General features: G+C 43.7%; 1 protein-coding gene across 1 annotated transcript in view; it reads right to left on the bottom strand.

Annotated features, from left to right (window-relative positions):
* LOC144668888 (voltage-dependent P/Q-type calcium channel subunit alpha-1A-like) overlaps positions 1 to 23,734 on the bottom strand; it is a 741,147-nt gene that overhangs the window by 229,236 nt on the left and 488,177 nt on the right. Inside the window, exons 14-19 of the mRNA XM_078531346.1 lie at positions 21,176 to 21,288; positions 20,257 to 20,369; positions 18,765 to 18,896; positions 15,451 to 15,523; positions 13,873 to 13,990; positions 6,068 to 6,135 (exon numbers count right to left, since the gene is read on the bottom strand). Coding sequence (XP_078387472.1) covers positions 6,068 to 6,135; positions 13,873 to 13,990; positions 15,451 to 15,523; positions 18,765 to 18,896; positions 20,257 to 20,369; positions 21,176 to 21,288 — 617 coding nt within the window. The remainder of the gene's footprint in view (positions 1 to 6,067; positions 6,136 to 13,872; positions 13,991 to 15,450; positions 15,524 to 18,764; positions 18,897 to 20,256; positions 20,370 to 21,175; positions 21,289 to 23,734) is intronic.

The following is a 23,734-nucleotide window of genomic DNA, read 5'->3' as shown; positions in this document are numbered from 1 at the left end:
TATTCCAACCCACAAAGCTGGATGGAAGTCTTTCACTTAGCTCAAAGAACTAATGTGAAATGAGCCTGGTGCAGTTTCAGTGGAACTGGATCCTTAACACAAAACTGCCAAAAGGAAGGCTGGCATGTAAAGGTGAAAATAGGGCAAAATTGTCACAGATTTTCATTAAGTGCGGCAGCGGGCAGGAAAAAGAACGTTACCTGCTGGCCGCAATGGCAGCCTTTCACACCGTATCATCTCAATCCTGTCACATTAATCAGGCTTTCCCAGGAAACACGTTGTTTCGATGGCGGGCGGCCTCTGATTCTCCCGCTACACTGTTACCTCACTTGGCACCATATTAAAAGTGCAGCTGTGCACACACCTCTCAGTGCTTCCAGCCTAGGAAGACATGGCCCTGAAAGGCAACAAGGCTGCTGCCGTCCCTGGAACACCTTTTGGACGTTGTGGATGCCCACTACCCCTACTCTTGCCCCAGGAAGAGCATCAACATCACCAATCCAGCTTGGGAAGCGGTGGCACTGGTGGTCAATGCCAACACCCTGCAAAAGAGGACAGCCACCCAGTGCCAGATGAATGATCTCCTCCGTTCCGCCAGAGTAAGTCACTCTTCTCATCACTCTTAACTCACACACTCTCAAACCCATCCACAGGGATCTCACTCACTGCCTGTTCAAGGGACATCACCATTCACTCTCACACACACCATTGTCCTCATCCCATCCATGGGACCACTCACCATCGACACAGGCCAGGCATACTTATCATCTGGCCTGGCAGGTGTCCTGCTTACACTTTCTCCATCTGTATTCATGCAGGACAAGTTGGTACACAAGAGGGAGAGGCCGTCGACTGGTGGGGGAATAGCCGACATCAAGGTCCTCATATACTTTGAAAATAGAGTCATACAGCTGGCCAGCAAACATCTGGGCCATTCCTGTTCTGACAGTGAGGTCGATGGTGGTCAGCCCAGCCAAGTGACCATCCAACAGTGCAACATCCATCAGACAATTGAGGAGCAGTCACAGCGCTCACCCACCCTCCACCAGCGCAGAGATAAACATCTCAACGGGACCAAGCTTTAGAATAACCTCGGGGTCACAAATCTGGTGAGCACATTGCACTGTCTGATCCACAGCAGGTGGCGGCAGGGACTTCCCAGATTTCTGGCACTCAGGGGACTGCTGAAGGCCAGAAAACTGCGGAGTCTGAGTCAGATGATGAGCCTCTGGACTCTGTCATACCTCAGTTGCTGGAGCTGCAAAGGCAAGCTCGGGAACATCAGAAGTGATGTCCGCTGCACTCCTCAGATTGCAAGGCACAATGTAGGAGTCCGTCTGCCTTCAGCCTGAGGTGATGGTGCCAGCATGCCAATGGACCGAGGTCAACGCTGGTAGGATGGCAGCTGCCATAGAGATCTTGGTCCAAGGCATCTGTCCTACACTGTCGCACAGGCTGAACTCCATTGCTGATGCTACAGTTAGCCTCCAATAGTGTTAATATGAGAGGGGTGTAGGGCAGCTCCATCTCACTCCAGCTTCCCCTTCTCCGCAAGGAATCAGCCAGAGACCCTTGCGCACCCATAGGGAGGAGGTTCAGCAGGTGCACACCCTGGGTCCATCCACTCAGGATACTCTGGGGGTGTCCAGCCCATCTGAATCCCCTTTTCCTCTGACCCCAGCAGCTCCAGCTCCACAGGCCGAGGAAGGTGCCACTGCCACACAGCAGGACCCCAAAAGCAGGCCAGGGCCCTCCAGGTCTCGACCCTCCAGAGGATGCCCGTCAAGGTCATCACAGACAGGGCACAGCAATCAGCGGGCTGCCTCCACCTCCGCTGTGGATGTCGGGGGAGCACCAAGACATAATGGCAGAGTTAGGACCGTTAAGAAGATGAAACTCTTTCGAGTTATCAACAGTCACAGATTGCATCTCTTTCGAGTACAATCACAGTTCTTGGTTTCCGGGAGTGGGACATGAACCCACAACCCTCTGATTCAAAGGCGAGGGTGCTATGGACTGAGCCACAGCTGACACCTCGTTAAGAAGATGAAAAAAATTCTTTTGAGTTATCAACAGTCACAGATTGCAACTCTTTTGAGTACAATCACAGTTCTTGGTTTCCAGGAGTGGGACATGAACCCACAACCTTCTGATTCAAAGGCGAGGGTGCTATGGACTGAGCCACAGCTGACACCTCGTTAAGAAGATGAAAAAAATTCTTTTGAGTTATCAACAGTCACAGATTGCAACTCTTTTGAGTACAATCACAGTTCTTGGTTTCCAGGAGTGGGACGTGAACCCACAACCTTCTGATTCAAAGGCGAGGGTGCTATGGACTGAGCCACAGCTGACACCTCGTTAAGAAGATGAAACTCTTTCGAGTTATCAACAGTCACAGATTGCAACTCTTTCGAGTACAATCACAGTTCTTGGTTTCCGGGAGTGGGACATGAACCCACAACCCTCTGATTCAAAGGCGAGGGTGCTATGAACTGAGCCACAGCTGACACCTCGTTAAGAAGATGAAAAAAATTCTTTTGAGTTATCAACAGTCACAGATTGCAACTCTTTTGAGTACAATCACAGTTCTTGGTTTCCAGGAGTGGGACATGAACCCACAACCTTCTGATTCAAAGGCGAGGGTGCTATGGACTGAGCCACAGCTGACACCTCATTAAGAAGATGAAGTTGCACAGTCTGGGCATGGGTGTTAATCACATAATGTACATAATGTTCACTATTATAAATAAACTCCCAAGAATGTCTCCTTGTCTATGGCTCCTTGTTATGATGAGCAGTGTTTGTGTCACTCAGATGTGAAACTTTGGTTCCTGCACAAGATAAAGGTGTCTCAGTCCAGGACCTCTTCCCTGTGCAGTAGCTTTCAGGCCAAAGTGATGGTCCAGCTTTACACTCACTGGACACATTAGTAATGCCTGCACCTCAATGGTGCTTGTCATTGCTGCCAGAATGTTGTGGGCAGGAGTCACAGAGTTCTGACATTCTCCATGTGTGCTCTCAGCATCTTTGAGATGGGGCTGCCTCCCCTCTCCCCGCCCCTCCAACCCCATGCTCCTGAAGGGGTCAGGTGCTAAAGGTTGGCAAAGGATCAGGTGCATTTAAAGTTTCACGACGCGTCCCCATGATATGACCCTGAGCACAGAGCGCAAGCGAGCTGCCCTCAGCTAGACAGGAGTCAGACATTCAAAGGCTATGTGAAGGTGAATGAAGCATCCTCACTGTATGTTGTCATCATCCTCCTAGAATCTAGTGACTATTAGGGCATCCACTGCGTCTCCATGACAGGAGCCTTATCACAGAGGGTATGTGTGTTGCGATCAGCCGGACTGGAGTCAAACGTTAATAGATGCAATGTGAGGGTCTATGGTATCTCCTCACTGCATGTTGTCATCATCCTCCACGAATCTAGCTGCTATGAGGTCCTCCTGAGCGTGCCTGCCTTGTCTAGCTAGTGCAATGGCCTCATCGCTGTCATTCTCGTCTTCGAGAACCTCCTCACGCTCATCTCCATCGATGTCCTCCTCATGAGATGAGACATCCAGCTCCTCCGTCTCTTCATCAGCTAGCTCCTCTCCCCGTTGCAGCACCAGGTTGTAAAGGGCACAGCAGGCGATGATGATGCATGACACCCTCTATGGACTATATTGCAGGGCTCCCCCAAACTGGTCCAGACACCTCATTTTCAAGATTCCGAAGATTTGCCCCACCAAGGTGCGAGTTGCAGCATGAGCCTCATTCTACCCTCTCTGCTGCACTCTGAGGCGGCCGCATGGGTGTCATCAGCCACGTCCTCTGCGGGTAGCCCTTGTCCCCAAGCAGCCATCGCTGCAGCCTCTGTGGACCCTGGAAGATTTCCAGGAGCTGAGACCTGCTAAGGATGTAGGAGTCATGGACACTCCCCAGGAACTGAGCACAGACTTGCAGGGTGCGCTTGTGGTGGTCGCACACCAGCTGAATATTCAGCGAGTGGAAGCCCTTGCAGTTGCCGTAGTTGGCCGCTTGTTGCCAACCGAGATCTGAATGCCATGTTGAGTACAGTCAATGGCACCCTGCACCCGTGGAAAATCTGGGTTCTGGGCAAATCTCAGCACTCTTACATCCTGGCTTTCCTGATCCCGGGTGAAATGCACAAAGTTGTGTGCCTTTGCGAAGATGGCGTCCCTGACCTCATGGATGCATTTGTACATGGAAGCTTGTGATTTCCCACAGAGGTCACATGTGGAGCCCTGAAAGAAGCCACTGGTGTAAAAATTGAGCGCCGTGGTCACTTTCACGACCACTGGCAGTGGATGCCCTCCATCTACCCGTGGCGCCAAATCCGGCAGCCGGTGGCAGATGTGAGCGACTAATTCCCTGGACATGCGCAATCTTTGGTGATACTGGTTCTCTGTCATCTGCAGTAATGACATGCACCATCTGTAGATCCTGGGTCTAGCTAGGTGCCGACCAGCGAGGGCTTGCTGTGGTTCTTCAGTGGCATGTGTGGGAGCCCTAGCCACCCTTTCTTCCTCAGGGTGCTGCTCTCCCTCTGCACAGCCAGGCATCTCCGTCATTCTTTTCTCCATGAGGCATACAACTAGGTCTATGCTTCTGATGTATTCCTCCTGCAGGGTGAAAGAGAGCGATGCATGGGTTAGCTTGGGTGTTCTAAGAACCTCGCTTGGTTAAGTCTGAAGGCCCCTTAACACATCCCGGAGAGTGCTGGCCACCACTTGGATGGCCAGGGTTTAGTGTGCTGCATGGCTGCCCAAAAACCCACCCACCTTTGCCCCACTCCATTTGACGGTTTGGCGGCAGCTTTGCACACTGGACTGCATGCTGTGCTTTTAGCTCAGGCGCAGGCATTCTCCTAACCTGCACTGCAAGGCTGCGCTGTTAGCTTGAACCATGGGGTAAACTGGTCCAAATTTGAATGATGACATTGCAAGACACTATGAGCACCTCCACCAGTGACTGCTCCATGGCCAGCTTTCACAAGGAGACTGTACAACATGTGCAGGCGTCCAATTGTTCTGCAGTCCACTAAAATGCTCATTAGTTTGCAGTCTGTGTCCAAGCAGTGAAAAACTCTGGAGCATTTGATGGCACTTTCACGTCTCTGTGTTGTTTGAGTGGGCAGATAAGCTAGCTGCCCAACTTCAAGCATGTCAATGTGGCTGCACCTGAACTGTCTCAGCTGCAGAGGAATGGTCACTTTATACAAGGTTTCCCTAATACTTCCCTACCCCTCCCCATTACAAGTGCTTGTGCACTACCATCAACTGGAGTACAGCCCTCCCCCCACCATCTCGCCTCAATCGGAGTGCAGCCCTCCCCCCACCATTTGGCCTCAGCAGGAGTGCAGCCCTTGCCCCAGCAGCGCACTGTCAGCCAGCTGGGGAAAAGCGACTTGCCTGTGCCCTTGCCTGAATGTACAGCACCTCAACCTTGAGGTCCAAAAGTCAACCCTCACGATGACTGCGCAACATTACTGTGCACTCACCTCCGACTTCCCCTCGAAGCGCAGCTTGCCAGGTACACGTCTTATAAATGCTATTATGAAACATGTCAGCGTGCGTGCTCAGATGTTCCAGATCGGGGGGATGATTTTGGCGAGCTGGGCTTTTAAATGATATGCAGAGGTATTACAATGAAGTTTCCCACATCCAGTGGCAGGAAATATGGCCTGCCATTGACGAGTGGAGCGGACATTTGCAAACGTGTTGTACGACAGCATGAAACCGATTTTAGGCCTTCCCACCATATTATCTGCTCACGCCTGCCATGACGCTCGATGCCAGCGAGCACAGAAAATTCCATCCTTAGTGTCACACTGCTGCATATGAGCACCCTTCCAGGATGGGAGCTGAAGCACACTGGTTGGAACAAGGTAAAAAGAACTTTATGCTGCATCAGGCCTGAGCCGTACCTGGCCTGCGAATGCACGATTTTCATACTGGCTATCCAAAATGGAAGGAGTTCCATCTCGGAACTCTTATTCTTTTGCCTTTATGAGCATAAAAAGTTACTAAATAAAACATTATGTGCCATAACTATTTCATCTTACCTTTGTAAGTTCTTGTGCATTGGCAAGGTTGTCCACAGCGATGGCCAAAAATACGTTCAGCAGAGTGTCTGGTTAGCAAAATGAAGGTAACAACAGGGATAGAATGTGCACAAAAAACTCTAAAACGATCATATACTAGGTTCATTCACACAGGCTGGAGGAAAGAAACCTATGAAGAGCCTTTTTGTTGACTACTATTACACATGATAAGGAACATATGAAAAGAATGGGAAGACCGCCAGGCCCTTTATTGTCACCATCAGTTAAATTATAAAATGCTGTGTGGTGTCTCCTCTGGAAATATTCTGGGAAATACTTCCCTGACTCCTTACACTAATCAACCGGGTTTCAGGAGACCATTTCAAAATTTATGGATGATACAAAACTTGGAAGCATTGTGAGCCATGAGGAGGATAGTGGAAACTTCAAAAGGACATTGACTGGAATGGGCAGACAAATGGCAGATGAAATTTAATGTAGAAGTGTTAAGTGATTCATTTTGGTAAGGAGAATGCAGAGAGACAATATAAATAAAGGGTACATTTCTAAAGGGGGTGCAAGAGCAGAGGGACCTGTGTATAAAAGTGCATAAATCATTGAAGATGGCAGGACAGGTTGACAGGGTGGTTAATAAAGCATACGGCATCCTGGGTTTTATCAATAGGAGCATAGAGTACAAAAGCAAAGTTATGTTAAATTTGTATAAACCAGCCTGAACTGGAGTATTACATCCAATTCTGGCCACCACACTTATGGAACAACGTGAAGGCCTCAGAGAGGGTGCAGAAAAAATTCACAAGAATGGTTCCACGGATGAAGGAGTTCAGTTACGTGGAAAGATTGGAGAAATTGGGACTGTTCTCCTTGGATAAGAGAAGATTGAGAGGAGATATGATAGTGATATTCAAAATCATGAGGTAGAAACTGTAGATAAGTAGAAACTGTTCCCATTGATGGAAGGATTAAGAACCAGAGGGCACAGATTTAAGGTTGGCAAACAAAGCAATGGTGACATGAGGAAAAGTTTTTTCATGCATTGAGTGGTTAAGATTTGGAATGCACTGCCTGAGAGTGTAGTGAAGATGGGGTCAAGTGAGGTTTTCAAAAGGGAATTGGATCATTATCGGGATTATGGGGAAAAGGCAGGGGATTGATATGAGGTGAGTTACTCCTACTCCAGAAAGCCAGCACAGACACGATGGGCTGAATGGCCTTCTGTGCTGTAACCATTCTACAGTTCTATAATGCATCACTGAGCAAATTTAACTAGCCTCCTTTCCCTCAGGTCCTTTCAATGTGCTCCTCTTAGAATTTATCAAGATCCTTTTTGAAGAACTGTAAAGAAACTGAATCATAGAACCATAGAACACTACAGCACAGAAAACAGGCCATTCGGCCCTTCTAGTCTGTGCCAAAATATTATTCCGCTAGTCCCATTGACCTGAACCTAGTCCATAACCCTCCAGACCTCTCCCATCCATGTATCTATCTAATTTATTCTTAAAACTTAACTTAAAACTCTACAAGGTTCGTTAAACACGACCCACCACGCAAAAAGCCATGCTGACTATCCTTAATCAGCCCTTGGCTGTCCAAATAATTATATATCTGATCTCTCAGAACACCTTCCAATAATTTACCTACTACTGACGTCAGGCTCACTGGCCTGTAATTACCTGGTTTACTTTTGGAGCCTTTTTTAAACAATGGATCAACATGAGCTACCCTCCAATCCTCCGGGACCTCACCCGTGGCTAAGGGCATTTTAAATATTTCTGCCAGGGCCCCTGCAATTTCTACACTAAGTCATATTCGACTTCAAACTCTGATTCTTTCCCCACAGATGCTTCTGGATTTCTAGAATGTTCTGTTCTTATTTCAAATTTCCAGCATCTGCAGTATTTTGCTTTTCATTTAATAAATCAGAGCATTGCATCACATCATCAGCCCGCACCATTTTAGACCTGCCTCTGTGTAAAGAGCGACCAAGCAGAGCCCAAACACACTTCCACAGGAGGGAGAACTATTCAGATCACCTTCAAGCTGCTGATTTCAGAATGCCTTGGGTGTAAACCTTAATACAAGAATCAACTCTGACCAATACAAAATACTGTGGATGCTGGAAATCTTAAGTTAAAATAAAAAATGCTAGAAACATTCAACAGGTCAGACAGCATTCATGGGGAGAGAAAATTAATTATTGTTTTAGGTCAATGACCTTTCATCAGAGATCAGGGGGAGTCGGGGCTTTGAAAAAAAAAGGCACGTCAATGTTTAAAAATAAGGGGTCACCCATTTAAAATACAGATGAAGCAAAACCTTTTTGCTCAGAGGGTCATGAGTTTTTGGAACTTTTTTCCCGAAAAGGCGGTGGAAGTAGTGTCTTTGAATATTTTTAAGGCAGAGGTGCATAGATTCTTGGTAAGCAAGAGGGTGATAGGTTACTGGGGGTAGTTGGGGTGCAGATTTCAGGTTACTATCAGATCAGCCATGATCTAATTAAATGGTGGAGCAGGCTCGAGGGGCTGAATGGCCTACTCCTACTCCTTGTTCATATGTTTGTAAAGAGTGAGAGTTCCGGTGAGAATCAGGGCTTTGAAAAAAAAACCGGGGCATAGACATTCCAGCGAGAGTCGGGGATTTATAAAATAACCAGAGTGAGGACAGAATGAGAGTCAATTAACATTTTATTGTGTTTACTTAAATTCCAATTTTGGTGCAGTAAATAAATAATTCGAGGCCTGCAGGGCTGCTCATACCTGTTGAGTGCACATCCTATACTCCAGGACGCTACCCATGTCGTGGACAACTATATGTGCAGAAAGTGCCACCAAATGGAAAATCTCGAGCGCTGTATCTGGAACTCAAGAAGCAGCTGGTGACACTGAGGAGCATTTGCGAGGGTGACAGCTATGTAGATAGCACATTTCAGAAGGTATTCATCCCACAGCTTATGAAAGAACAGGCAGAGAGGGACTGGGTAGTCATCAGACAGACAAGAAAGGCAAGGCAGGTAGTGCAGCAGACCCCTGAGGACATCCCACTTTCTAACAGGTACTGACTACTAATGGGGGAGAGGGTTCCTCTGGAGAGAGCAGCGAGAGTCATGACCACAGCACCATGGGTGACTCAGTTGTGCAGGGAGGGAGGAGAAAAGAGAGGAGAGCAATAGTGGTAGGGGGATTCTATAGTTAGGGGAACAGGCAGGCGCTTCTGTGGTCACAGGCATGATTCCAGAATGGTATGTTGCCTCCGGGTGCAAGGGTCATGGATGTCACCAAGCAGCTTCAGAGCATTCTGGAGGGCGAGAGCCAGACGTCATGGTTCACATTGGTACCAACGATATAGGTAGAAAAAGGGATGAGGTCCTGCAGATAAAAGCAAAATACTGTGGATGCTGGAAATCTGAAACAAAAACAAAAATTGCTGGAAAAACCCAGCAGGTCTGACAGCATCTGTGGAGAGAAAGACAGAGTTAACGTTTCGAGTCCGTATGTTTTGAAGAAGAGTCATACGGACTTGAAACATTAACAATGAGTCCTGCAGGCTGAGTTCAGAGTTGGGAAAGAGATGAGAAAGCAGGACTTCAAAAGTAGTAATCTCTGGATTAGTTCCAAGGCCACGTGCTAGTGAGTATGGAAAGAGGAGAGTATACCAGATGAATGTGTGGATGGAGAGATGGTGCAGGACAGAGAGCTTCAGATTTCTGGGGCATTAAGACTGGTTCTGGGGAAGGTGGGATATGTATAGGACTGTGATGAGTGTCCTTGCAGGGAGATTTGCTAGTGTTTTTAGGGAGGGTTTAAATTAGATTGGCAGAGGGGTGGGAACCTGAGGGCAGATTCAGTTGGACAAATTCAGAGCAGGGAGCGGGAGACAGAAAATTAGCATGTCATACTGCAAGACAGAAGAAGCAAAAGTTAAAAGGTTTACAGTGCAGGAATTTGACAATGTTAAAAGGTATTTATTTAAACGCAAGGAGTATAGCAAACAAAGCCAATGAGCTGAGGGCACAGTTAGACTCATGGCAGCATGATATCATTGCTATAACGGAAACTTGGCTTAAAGAGGGGCAAAAATGGCAGCTCAACATCCCTGGGTATAGAGTTTTCAGGCAGGATAAAGAGGGGTTAAAATAGGTGGGGGTGTAGCATTGTTGGTTAAAGGATCAATTACAGCTGTGAGGAAGGATGATATACTAAATGAATCATCGAATGAGGCCATATGGGTTGAGCTCAGGAATAAAAAAGGGGCAGGAATGTACTATAGACCCCCAAATAGTGAGAGGGAAACAGAAGAGCAAACATGTAGGCAAATTTCTGAGCGCAAAAACAATACGGCAATAATTGTTGGGGACTTCAACTACCCTAATATGAACTGGATATGAACAGTGTAATAGGCACAAATTTCTTGAACTGCATTTAAAAGAACTTTTTTAGCCAGCACGTAACAAGCCCAACGAGAGGTAGGGCAATTCTAGATTTAGTATTAGGAAATGAAGCTGGGCAAGTGGTTGAAGAAACAGTGGGTGACCATTTTGACCATAATACAGTTAGAGTTAATATAATATGGAAAAGGATAAAGATAGAACAGGAGTAAAAGTTCTAAATTGGTGAAAAATAATCTTTGCAAAGCTGAGAGGTGATCTGGCAAAAGTGGACTGGTTACAGCTACTTGAAGTGACAGACCCGTGGGAGGAATTCAAAAGCAAGATTCTACGGGTGCAGTGTACATGTCCCCACAAAGAAGAAGCGTGGTACTGCCAAATCTAGAGTCCCCAGGTTATCTAGGAGTATACAGTGTAAGGTAAAGCAGAAAAAGAAAGCTTATGACAGTCGCAAAAAACTTAATACTGTAAAAAGCCTAGAGGAGTATAGAAAGTATAGGGGTGAAGTAAAAAAGGTAATTAGGAAAGCAAAGAGAGAACATGAAAAAATATTGACAGGGAAAATCAAAGAAAACCCAAAGATGTTTTACCAATACATTAAGAGAAAGAGAATAACTAAGGAAAGGGTAGGGTCGATCAGAGATGTATATGGTAACTTGTGTTCTGACGCTGAAGATGTGGGCAGGGTTCTCAATGAATATTTTGTCTCTGTCTTCACTAAGGAGAGGGATGAAGCAGATATTCTAGTTAAAGAGGGGTGTAAAATATTAGATATAATAAGCATAATGAGAGAGGATGTACTGGAGGGATTGACATCCTTGAAGGTGGATAAGTCACCAGGGCTGGATGGATTGTATCCCAGGCTGTTAAAGGAAGCCAGAGAGGAAATAGCGGATGCTCTGAGGATCATTTTCCAATCCTCACTAGATAGAGGCGAGGTGCTAGAGAATTGGAGATCTGTGAACATTGTACCATTGTACCAAAAAGGGTGTGAGGAGTAGACCAAATAATTATGGGCCGGTCAGTTTGACTTCTGTGGTGAGAAAATTATTAGAATGAATTCTGAGAGACAGGGTAAACTGTCGCTTGGAAAGGAATGGATAAATCAGGGATAGTCAGCATGTTTTGTTAGGGGAAGGTCTTGTCTTACTAATTTAATAAATTTTTTTGGACAAGGAGGATTGATGAGGGTAGTGCACTGGATGTTGTCTACATGGGTTTTAGTAAGGCATTTGACAAGGTCCCACATGGCAGACTGGTCAGAAAAGTAAAAGCCCATGGGATACAGGGGAATGTGGCGAGTTGGATTCAAAATTGGCTCAGTGACAGGAAACAAAGGGTAATGATTGATAGATGTTTTTGCAAATGGAAAACGGTTTTCAGTGGCATTCCACAGGGCTCACTGTTGGGTCCCTTGGCATTTGTTGTACATATTAATGATTTGGACTTAATGTGGGTGGCATGGATGGGAAATTTGCAGATGACACAAAAATTGGCTGTGTCGTTGAGAATGAAAAGGATAGCTGTTGTCTCCAGAATGATATCAATGGTTTGGCTGAGTGGGCAGAAAAGTGGCGGATGGAATTCAGTCCAGCGAAGTATGAGGTAATGCATTTAGGGAGGGCAAACAAGGTTAAGGAATACACAATGAATGAGAGGATACTGGGAGGGGTAGAGGAAGTGAGAGACCTTGGTGTGCTTGTCCACAGTTCCCTGAAGATGGCAAGACAGGTGGATAGGCTAGTAAAGAAAGCATAAGGAATGCTTTCTTTTATTGGATGAGGTATTGAATACAAAAACAGGGATGTAATGATGGAACGTATAAAATGCTGGTTAGGTCACTGCTGGAATTTTGTGTACAGTTCTGGTTACCACATTATAGGAAGGACATAATTGTTCTGGAGAGAGTACAGAGGAGATTTACAAGAATGCTGCCAGGGCTTGAAAATTGCAACTATGAGGAAAGATTGGATAGGCTGGAGCTGTTTCCTTGGAACTGAGGAGGCTGAGGAATGCCCGGTTTCCCCTAGCAGAGAGGTCATTTACGAGGGGGCACAGATTTAAGGTGATTGGTAGAAGGATTAGAGTGGACATGAGGAAAAACTTCTTCACCCAGGGGGTGGTGGGTGTTTAGGATTCAATGCCTGGTTTGGTGTGGAGACAGAAACCCTCAACTCATTTAAAAGGTACCTGGATCTGCACCTAAAGTAAAGTGCTGTAACCTGCAAGGCCACAGGCCATGTGCTGGAAGGTGGGTTTAAAATGGGCAGCTAGTTTTTTTTCTCTTTTTTGCCCAGCACAGACACAATGAGCTGAATGGCCTCTTTCTGTGCTGTAACTTTTCTATGGTTCTATCTGATGGCAGGTCACTGACAAACAATTCTACTCTCTTTGCCATGGATACAAAATAACATAGGAAGAACCTATTGGAGAAACAGGAGAATATAACTTTATAAAAACGGCATCTCAGCCTTATTGTTTTCAAGGTATAATAGAACAAAGAAAACTACTGGCCCAATCTCTATTCATTGCACAGAATAAACATTGTAAGGATTATGGTATAGACTGTCGGGGATTAGGCAACATCTCATTCAATCGCTTAAAAGCTCTGTTTACATCACAAATTTTGGAAACCTATTTCAGAAAGGTGCTACAGGCCCAGAACAAAGTCAAACAATAACTCATCAGAATGACATCTGGGATAAAAAGCTGAGGATTATATAAAGCAGGCTTGTCCAACCCATGGCGCGCAATGCCATTCTATGTGGCCCCTGAAGCTACTTTTCAAAATGCCGGTAAGACAGATAAGTCCATTGGAAGGTTCTGCAAGGAGCTGCTCCTTCAATCACAGGCGGTTCCTCTCCTGTGTTTGCTGCTAATAGGCTAACAGACTGTGATCGGAGGAGCAGCAGCGAACACCAGCTGCAGTGAGTTTGCTGGGGAGAGAGATGTTTACCGGGGGAGGGGGGAGGTGTGAGGTGGGAGGGGGAGAGAAAGAGAGAGAGAGAGAGAGACTGCTGAGTGGAAGGCAAAACTGCGTGGCCAGGACAGGCCGCCAGGGCCCAAGATGAGGACAGGCTGCCAGGGCCCGGGAGGAGGACATACTGCTGGGGACCAGAGCGGAGGACATGCTGGCCCCCCCACAAGCGAAAAGGTTGGACAAGCCTGCTTTAGAGTGATCTGACTGAGGTATTTACAATAATGACAAGATAGACAGGGAATACCTCTTTTCTCTGGTAAGTAAATTCAGAAATTGAGGGCCAGAAGGCAAGTAACAGAATTCCCACTGAATATGGAGTATGCCATGAAATGTACAGCATTTGAGCAAGCCACTGGAGTCATTATAACTTGCTTTGACTATCAAGTTGTGTCCATATTCCTGGTGGAGCAGGGCTAATGTTTGAAATGATAAGGATACAGTTCCCAAAGAGAGTCAGAACAATGAAATAGACTGAAGAAATCATCCCTCTGTTAACACCTCCCTGCGATTCTATCCCATCATACATCACAACATTCCAATCTTCACCAGTCAGAATCTAAAAGGAAATAAATGTGACAATCACTTACTTGAGATTCAGTTTTGTTTCCTGTCACTCAATGTATTAGCAAGAAAATAAAGTTTTAGTGGTGCACACAGTTAGTACATTAGAGATGGCAGCATGTTAGAGGTCCCTTTCAAACTCCTAACTGCATGCCAAACGTCAAATTTTTGTAATACTCTGGAAAGATCAAGCTGCATAATACAGTGCTCCTTTCTTTTAATAGATGCAGCTTAAGTATTACTGAAAATAAACATGTTGAGGTTTTTCGTCTTGCACTCATCAGGACACTTCGCAAGTATACCAGTATAAGGGGAAAACAACATTTATACTGTATCAGAAGAGAGTGCTGATTGGTTGGCAAGTGGACTCTGTATCTCAAAAATTTGAACAACAGGTGAATCTAGCTTTTCACGCAGCTACAATGCAGTAGCAACACGAGTGGTATTCGCCACCAACAGGATGCTGCCATCAAGTCAAAAAGATGTACCGCCTATCACACAAATGAGTAATGTAGTATATGAATTTCACTGCCAGTGTGATGTTAGGTATGTAAGCAGTACATTCCAAAGACTGGTGGATTGTATCAAACAGCTGCTGTTTGCAACGGGCAAGGTACAGACCGTACCCAACGAGCCCGTGCTTGCAAAACTCAAAATACGGTGTCCAACATTAGATGGGATTCCGCGATTGGACAACATTTGCTAAATAATCCTCAGTGTGCTAGGATGTCAGTTGGGCTCGCAGTGTGGCGCATTTGTATGTACTGGAAGCTACATATATGAATACACAGGGCTTTGCAGACAGAAAGACCATGTACAAACATTGCGCCTGTTCAGCTAAACAAAATAAGTGATAACCATTCGCTGACTTATTCCTCAGGGGAATGCCTTGACAATCAGGGTCAAGCTGCCTGGTTTAAATTTCAAACAATGCTTGGCGGCTACTGTCAGTCACAATCAATTGGTGCATTCTCCATGGTAACGTCTCTACCAATTCAGATTCTACTTGCCAACCAATCAGCACTCTCTTCTCATACAGTATAAATTGTTGTTTTCCCCTTATATTGGTATTCTTGTGAAGAGTCCTGATGAGTGCGGGATGAAAAGCTTCAACATGTCTCTTTTTTCAGCAATACTTAAGTTCTGTACTACCAAACGACTAGATGCAGATTAGTAAGTCACAGACTGTACAGCAAAATCTACACAATTTAAGTTGAACACCAGGCCACTTTAATTGCCTGAATAACAGTAATTCATTGTGTTAAGTACTTTGAGACATCTTGGCATAAAAGATTTTATAGAAAGACTGTATATTACTATTTATTCATTTTCAGAAACTAAATACACTTTTTTTCTTACCCAAGAATGAGAATTTGTGGGATATTTTACTGGCCTGATCAATTTACTTATTTCTCCCTCAATGGCTACAGTCAGTATTTTACCATCATATCTTACCTGAAATACAGTCATTATTGCTGCAGGGAAAGTGTCAAAGTTGGTGGAGGGTGTGCCAGACTCGAAATTAAATCTGTAACATTTAAGAAGAGGAAACTTAGAATCAAAACTGTTTTTCTTTCTAGTTCATTTGAAAACAAATTGTTTTCTTTTCAATTGTTCCCCCTTCCTTTTCTGAAAGTGCTGATCCTTTCCAGCCAGTGGCAATGACACCAAGAGCCCTTCAGTATCTTTCCTAAATGGTCATTCTTTATATATGAATGCAGACAATGAAAGTCTATTTAAATGTAGGGCAGGGCCAGTGTCACAAAGCAAACTTGACCTTGTTTTTCCTGCATACACACTTTCCAGCTGAGGTCACTGAATAGAGATGGACTTTGCTCCTCATGGATCTGGGGCACGGATGTCAAGCATTGATTCCAGTTGCAGCCCCTGCTAACATCTGCTAATTCAACCCAAGAGTAGGTCTGCTCTGTTTTAATGAATGCAGTGCCTACTTTAATTAATGAGTCATCAGTGCTCCTAGTCTCTTGTTATTTTCGAATCCTCCCTTTCCCTGTAACTTAAAAACAGCAGGCATGATATACTCCAATTTTCTTGCACTCATATACAGACAATGATGAGAATTGGAGCATTCCAGTTTTTTCTGTTCAGGTTTTGCTAAAATATTATTTTTCTTATTCTTGAAAAAGATCCAAATTACTGCTAAAATATTGCACATCTGTGCAATTTTACTGTTACAGAGTTAGAAACACTCTATCCTAGCAAGGAGTTAAAGCTATCAGAAGAGAAGCATGGGAGAAAAACTGACAAAAAGTAAAAAAAGAGAAGCAGGTATGTAATCATATCTCAATAATGATGGATTCAGAGAAGGTGAACATTTTCTAGCACTGTTTAGAAGGATAAAAGTGACTGAAACAAAAATCTAGTCTCAGCTTTGTAAAAGACTTGTTCCTTCTTGTCAAACTTGCAATTTTTATTCTCAGCTTTTTTTTGGTTAAATTCTCCTACCATGTTCAATCATAACATAGTTTTTCTTTATTATTCATTCATGGGATGTGGGTGTTGCTGGCTAGGCTAGAATTTGTTGCTCATCCCATAGTACTTAAAGTCACATTCCACAATCAACTGTACCACATGTTACAATTATGAGGTTTATAAGATTGTTATGTTTTAGGACTGTGTCTTTAATTTAAGGTAAAATGAAGGGGGTCATGTGACCTGTTCTGAAGTCTGACAACAAGCCTGGGTGGTTTTATTGTTGGAGATTAAAAGGAGCCCATATTGTTTTATTGGGAATAAGGTGTTTACACTGGGAGACTATGGTAGTAGCCTGTGCGCTAACTGTGAATAGACTGTAAGTCTCCAAAGTCCCAGAAAAGTGTTGAAAATGTCAGATGTAAAAGGTTATGCTTCAAACTGTCCATTTAGTTCCAAGATAAAAGAGAGTTGGGTCTCAAGAATAGCTGATTAGCATTTCTACCTAGATGCAAGACCTATGTGATTCAAGTTGCCATGGAGGGAGGGTTGGGGTTTCTAAGATATTCCTGAAAACCCACAGGCAAGGTTAATTTTCCCTGATCTGGGAGATATGCAGCAAGACGCTGTGGTTCACATTGCAGGATTGTGGATGGCAGCTCACACTCAGATTGAAAAGAATGAATCTATGAAGAGTTAAAACAAGCCTGGAAGATTTGCCTAGCTTGAGCTAGATGAGGAATCTCTAAGGAAAAATCCTCACTATGAAAGGCAGCTCTGAGATTAAAAGTTTCCAGGCTGAGAAAGGAAAAGGACAGAAGAAAACCCTCTGGAGCCAAAATCGCCTTGAGTTGCTACCGGGAGGATTGAATGTCTACTTAAAGGACAGTGTAAATTATACCCGTGAAGTGTGTTTTCCAATGTGCTGAAAGAAAAAGGGAATAGTTGCTTAGTAGTACAGAACTACTGTAGACTTCATGGAACTCAGTATTGCTGAAAAAAAGACATGTTGTCAAAGCTTTTCATCTTGCACTCATCAGGACATATACAAGAACATAAAATTTCAAGGGGAGCAACAATTTGTACTGCATGAGAATAGGATGCTGAATGGTTGGAAAGTCAGCCCTGATTAGTTGAGGTGTTGCCATGGAGAATGCACCAAGGAGTTATTGTCCCCCCATGTTTAATTCAAAAAAGGCGCAACGTCTGGACATGTTCCTTTTGCCTGCAGAAAACATGTAGTTTCTAGCAGTTGTAGGTGAGCTACATTGCGAGCCTGACTGATAATCTTAAATTGGTTATTAGTGTAAGTCTTAGCATACTCGAAATTGTTCAAGTATGGTCAGTCTCTGCTTACTCATGTGGTGTATGAATTTCAGTGCTAGTGCGATGCCAGGTAGGGAGGCTGTATGTCCCGATGAGTAACAGATCATATCAAACAGCATGTCTCTTTGGCTGAGTACTGACCATAGACAACCAGCCTGTGCTTGCAAACTCAGAAATAATGTTTAATGTTAGAAGTAATTCCGTGATTGGGCAGCTGTTGCTGAACAATCCTGAGTGTGCTAAGAATTACAGATTATCAGTCAGGTTCACAATGTGGCTTAGTGACACTTGCTAGAAGCTACATATATTCATACGCAGGGACCTGTTATCTGCAGGCAAAAGGATCATGTCCAGGCATTGCACTTTTTTTGAATTAAACAAAAGCATGGGAGACAATAGCTCCCTGGTGCATTCTCCATGGCAACACCTCATCAAATCAGAGCTGACTTGTCAATCAATCAGCACTCTTTTCTCATGCATTATAAATTGTTGCTTCCCTGGAAATTTGGTGTTCTTGCGTCTGTCCTGATAAATGCAAGACAAAAAGCATCAATGGCATGTCTCTTTTTTTCAACAATACTCAAACAAGGAATGTTCTGTTTTGTGGTTTAAAGTATAAATTGTCTACAAAAATAGTGTTTAGTCAATTTGCTACAGTAGAAGTCTTAAAATGTGAAATTTTGTCATGTCATCCCTTCGACTATTAACTGGAAGTTCAAATTTATTTTTAAAAGTTATCTGTCTGTACGGGGATCATAACACACAGTATTTAGCAAAACCACAAACAATGATCAATCTTTGTACAGTATTTAGCAAAATCTCCCATTATAATCAGCACTGCTTGAAATCAGTTCCTAGCTATGACCCCATTACAATATGTACAATTACGGCTCATCAAACTATTTCCTTCATATGATTAAGTATTCACAGTTTGATGCAATATTTGATTAAAGAATACAATCATAGATGACATGCATACACAACAAAATATCTAGGAACCTGGTACTTACTGGCCACCAAAGAGCTGCATCCCTAAAAGAGCAAATACAACAATAAAGAGGAACAATAGGAACAATAAGCTAATAATAGACTTCATGGAACTCAGTAAGGAGACGACCAAGTTTCGAAGAGAAGCCCAGTACCTGGGAAGAAGAAAAAATATCTATCAGTTTTATTGTGTTAGAGGAAGCCAAAATTCGATACAACATTAAATCCTGTACCTGTGTTAATAGTACAATATGAACATTTCACAGATGTTTACTAAGTGCTTTTATACAGACTGAAAGCCCAATTTCACCAGAACGACCACAAGCATTCCTCTCAAATAAAAGTACCACTTTAAAAAAATCAGCTAAATAAAATTAATTAATAACAATTGTTAAATTTGGATTGATGATACATTCAGTTACTAGATCTAGTATTTGTCCAACCAGCAGCCTCAACTCAATATGCTGGGCGGAATTTTACGGCCCTGTCGCGGTGGGGCTGGGGCTGTAAAATGTGGCAAGCCGCTCAAAAGTCCATTGACTTCGGTGGGACTGTAAAATCCCACTGGCATAAAATTCTACCCCCCATTATATCAAGACTAACCACTAAATATTGTATACAGCCAAATATCCTCTGTAGACCATTTTTTCAAGTTTATGTATTTTCTGTGAGATTATAGGTGGAAGAGAGTAGGATGTTCTGATATCATTATTACTCAAGGATTTATGCACTGTTGTCCTGGAATCATAATGAAGTGTTCTTTGTGCACACATGGATGCACCATCAGATTGTTTTAACTAGTCTGTTCATCCATATATGGAAAGGCAATTGAAATATATTCAATCCAAAACCATCTGTGGCATTTGCCATCAATGTATGAAAACGAATGGCAGACCTGTTACAAGTCCTTTGCCAGTACTATTTTAAAACTGGTCACCAATGAGGGATATATAGGATGCGAATCAAGCTCAGGAATGTTAGCACTGGGGATTGAGAGACGCTTTTCATTTCAGGCACCTAGGTGCCTGAGGTCAATTAGATATAGGCTGCTTCCATGAATACATCTCAGTCATACTATAGATGAATGCCCCCTATTGCACCAGCATTCTATATTTCCATTTCCACCTCAGGAATAGTGTGGTCTCTCAGTGAGATTGCCAACTGGGGGCAGTTTTGTGCCTTGGTCCTCAGTCATCAGAACTGAATTGAGACTCAACAAACTAAGCTCATGAAGGATCCTCACAGATGAGAGAGAGAAGATTACATTTCCATTAGTATGAGATGGGTTCTTAGCCTGGTCCTAGGTAGGTGCACCAGTTCTACCTCACTGAATAGTTCATTTGAATTTACTGTCAATCAATTTACACTCTACCCTATTTGCAATAAAACTATCCAAAGTAATTAGGGAACCAAATTCAGTGTATATCAATAGTGTAAGTACAATCTAGAGTATGTGAACATCAATAGTATCAGCCAAATGTGGAACAGACAGGATGGAGAACTGGGCAAACTTACTTTGTAACTTTGAATATTCGAAGTAACCTGAGTGCCCGTAAAACACTGATGCCAAAAGAGGTACCTGGCTTAACAGCAGCCCAGAACACTTCAAAAATACTGCCTATAATAACCTGAAACAAGAGAGTAGAGATTCACCCATCATTAGAGAGAAAAAAAACTAGTTATACTGGAAATCTCGAATCAAAATACAGAACATTAGGAATAAAAAGCAGCTCAGTCAGAGTCTTAATGGGAAAAGGTTAACGATTCTCTCGGCTCCCTTCATGAGAAATGATCCAAGGTCCTCATCAACAGTCATACCCAAACCAGCAACCCAACTTTCTTTCCAGATTTACTCACAGAAATGGAACAGAGAGGGAAAGAGTGAGGTGATCACTATCCAATGTACTCTACTGAAGGGCACATATATGAATGTTAACCTAGGACAGAATCATACTTATCTGTAACAAGTGAAGTTTGCTAACACTGTGAACAAGTTTATGAAGGTTTACTTTACTGTTTTTTTTCTTTTTGAACATTCATGTCTGACTACAAATACCAACCAGAAAAAAATCTTTATGAGCACATTAAAAATGTTTTCACACAGCAACCAAAGCAATTCTTCTCCTGCTCATCACATTCAAAACTTACTACAGAGAGAATCTCCATAACTGAGCTTCTCCACTCTTCAACATAAGAATTGATCAGTTCAGGAGCTAACCCTAGGATATAGCTTCCAGGCACCAGCAGGTCGCAGTGCCTCATCCTCTGGGAGCCCATATAGCGAGATCAGCTAAATTATCACAAGTCAGACACTGAATCCAGGTCTTTCCTAGTCAATGCCTCAGCTAAACACTATGCAGTGTATTTACCAACTGAGACATCACAGGGTCCCAAGAATAAAAGCCTTAGGAAGAAATTGTTACATGCCACTTACCGCACAATCAAAACAGTTGAAAGAAGAATGAAAGTAAGGCCTAGTTCCAAGCCCATACATTTTTATAAACATTTCTGACATAAAGAGTGCTAAGAAAATGAATTCTGCATAGTCTGAAAATGGAGGAAAAAGACAATCAGTTAACATTGGAGTACATACAGTCTAAACAATGGCAAGGGAGCATAATTACAACAAGGCAAGTTTACATTAAAATAGGAACAGAAATACCTGGAAAAATTCAGCAGGTCTGGCAGCATCGGCGAAGAAGAACAAAGTTGACGTTTCGAGTCCTCATGACCCTTCAACAGAACTAAGTAGAAATAGGAAAGGGGTGAAATATAAGCTGGTTTAAGGGGGGCTGGGGGGTGGAGGGAAGGGTTGTTGGGACAAGCAAGCAGTGATAGGAGGAGATAACCAAAAGATGTCACAGACAAAAAAACAAAGAGGTGTTGAAGGTGGTGTTTTTATCTAAAAGAATGTGCTAATTAAGATTGGAGAGCAGGACAAGCAAGGTAGCTCTAGTGGGGGTGGGGTGAAATAAACCATGGGTGGAATACATTTAAAAATAATGGAAATAGGTGGGAAAAGAAATATCTATATAAATTATTGGAAAAAACAAAAGGGAGGGGGAAGAAACGGAAAGGGGGTGGGGATGGAGAGGGAGTTCAAGATCTAAAGTTGTTGAACTCAATATTCAGTCCGGAAGGCTGTAAAGTGCCTAGTTGGAAGATGAGGTGCTGTTCCTCCAGTTTGCGTTGAGCTTCATTGGAACAATGCAGCAAGCCAAGGACAGACATGTGGGCAAGAGAGCAGGGTGGAGTGTTAAAATGGCAAGCGACAGGGAGGTCTGGGTCATTCTTGCAGACAGACCGAAGGTGTTCTGCAAAGCGGTCACCCAGTCTCCGTTTGGTCTCTCCAATGTAGAGGAGACCGCATTGGGAGCAACGAATGCAGTAGACTAAGTTGGGGGAAATGCAAGTGAAATGCTGCTTCACTTGAAAGGAGTGTTTGGGCCCTTGGACGGTGAGGAGAGAGGAAGTGAAGGGGCAGGTGTCGCATATTTTGCGTTTGCATGGGGAGGTGCCGTAGGTGGGGGTTGAGGAGTAGGGGGTGATGGAGGAGTGGACCAGGGTGTCACGGAGGGAACGATCCCTACAGAATGCCGCCGGGGGGGTGAAGGGAAGATGTGTTTGGTGGTGGCATCATGCTGGAGTTGGCGGCATTCCATAGGGATGCCCCTTCACTTCCTCTCTCTTCACCGTCCAAGGGCCCAAACACTCCTTTCAAGTGAAGCAGCATTTCACTTGCATTTCCCCCAACTTAGTCTACTGCATTCGTTGCTCCCAATGCGGTCTCCTCTACATTGGAGAGACCAAACGGAGACTGGGTAACCGCTTTGCAGAACACCTGCGGTCTGTCCGCAAGAATGACCCAGACCTCCCTGTCGCTTGCCATTTTAACACTCCACCCTACTCTCTTGCCCACATGTCTGTCCTTGGCTTGCTGCATTGTTCCAGTGAAGCTCAACGCAAACTGGAGGAACAGCACCTCATCTTCCGACTAGGCACTTTACAGCCTTCCGGACTGAATATTGAGTTCAACAACTTTAGATCTTGAACTCCCTCCTCCATCCCCACCCCCTTTCTGTTTCTTCCCCCTCCCTTTTGTTTTTTCCAATAATTTATATAGATTTTTCTTTTCCCACATATTTCCATTATTTTTAAATGTATTCCACCCATGGTTTATTTCACCCCACCCCCACTAGAGCTACCTTGCTTGCCCTGCTCTCCAATCTTAACTAGCACATTCTTTTAGATAATATCACCACCTTCAACACCTCTTTGTTCTTTTGTCTGTGACATCTTTTGGTTATCTCCTCCTATCACTGCTTGCTTGTCCCAACAACCCTTCCCCCCCCACCCCCCACCCCCCCTTAAACCAGCTTATATTTCACCCCTTTCCTATTTCTACTTAGTTCTGTTGAAGGGTCATGAGGACTCGAAACGTTAACTTTGCTCTTCTTCGCCGATGCTGTCAGACCTGCTGAGTTTTTCCAGGTATTTCTGTTTTTGTTTTGGATTTCCAGCATCCGCAGTTTTTTGTTTTTATTACATTAAAATAGGGATATAGGAATTTGTACATTCAGGTCGCAGGATTCTTTAATACATATAAGCTGTACTATTATTTTATATTATATATATAAGGTCCATTCTACTATAACATATAAACACACTATTCTATTGTAAAAGATACAGGGTGTATTATTCTGTTGTAATATAGAGGTTTTGTTTTCTCTATTACAATATATGTAAGATGTACTATTCCTGCAGAATGTACCTAGGCACTCTACAATTAGTCCATAGTCAGGCAGCAGCCAGTCTCATTAAAATAACCCCAGTCTGAGGTGCCTGTAAACCCCTTAAATGGCATGTCACAAGAGGTCTAAAAATTCAACTATATTCTGTTAATGGCATAACACACACGTCTACATAATTATAGTGAGCACTGTAAACAGCAATTCAAATAGGACTGTGCTTTGAGGTTTGAACTCTTTGAAAT

This window comes from Cetorhinus maximus, chromosome 28 (genome assembly GCF_964194155.1).
Source record: "Cetorhinus maximus chromosome 28, sCetMax3.hap1.1, whole genome shotgun sequence".
Lineage (NCBI taxonomy): Eukaryota > Metazoa > Chordata > Chondrichthyes > Lamniformes > Cetorhinidae > Cetorhinus > Cetorhinus maximus.
This window is presented reverse-complemented; position numbering and strand designations above follow the sequence as displayed.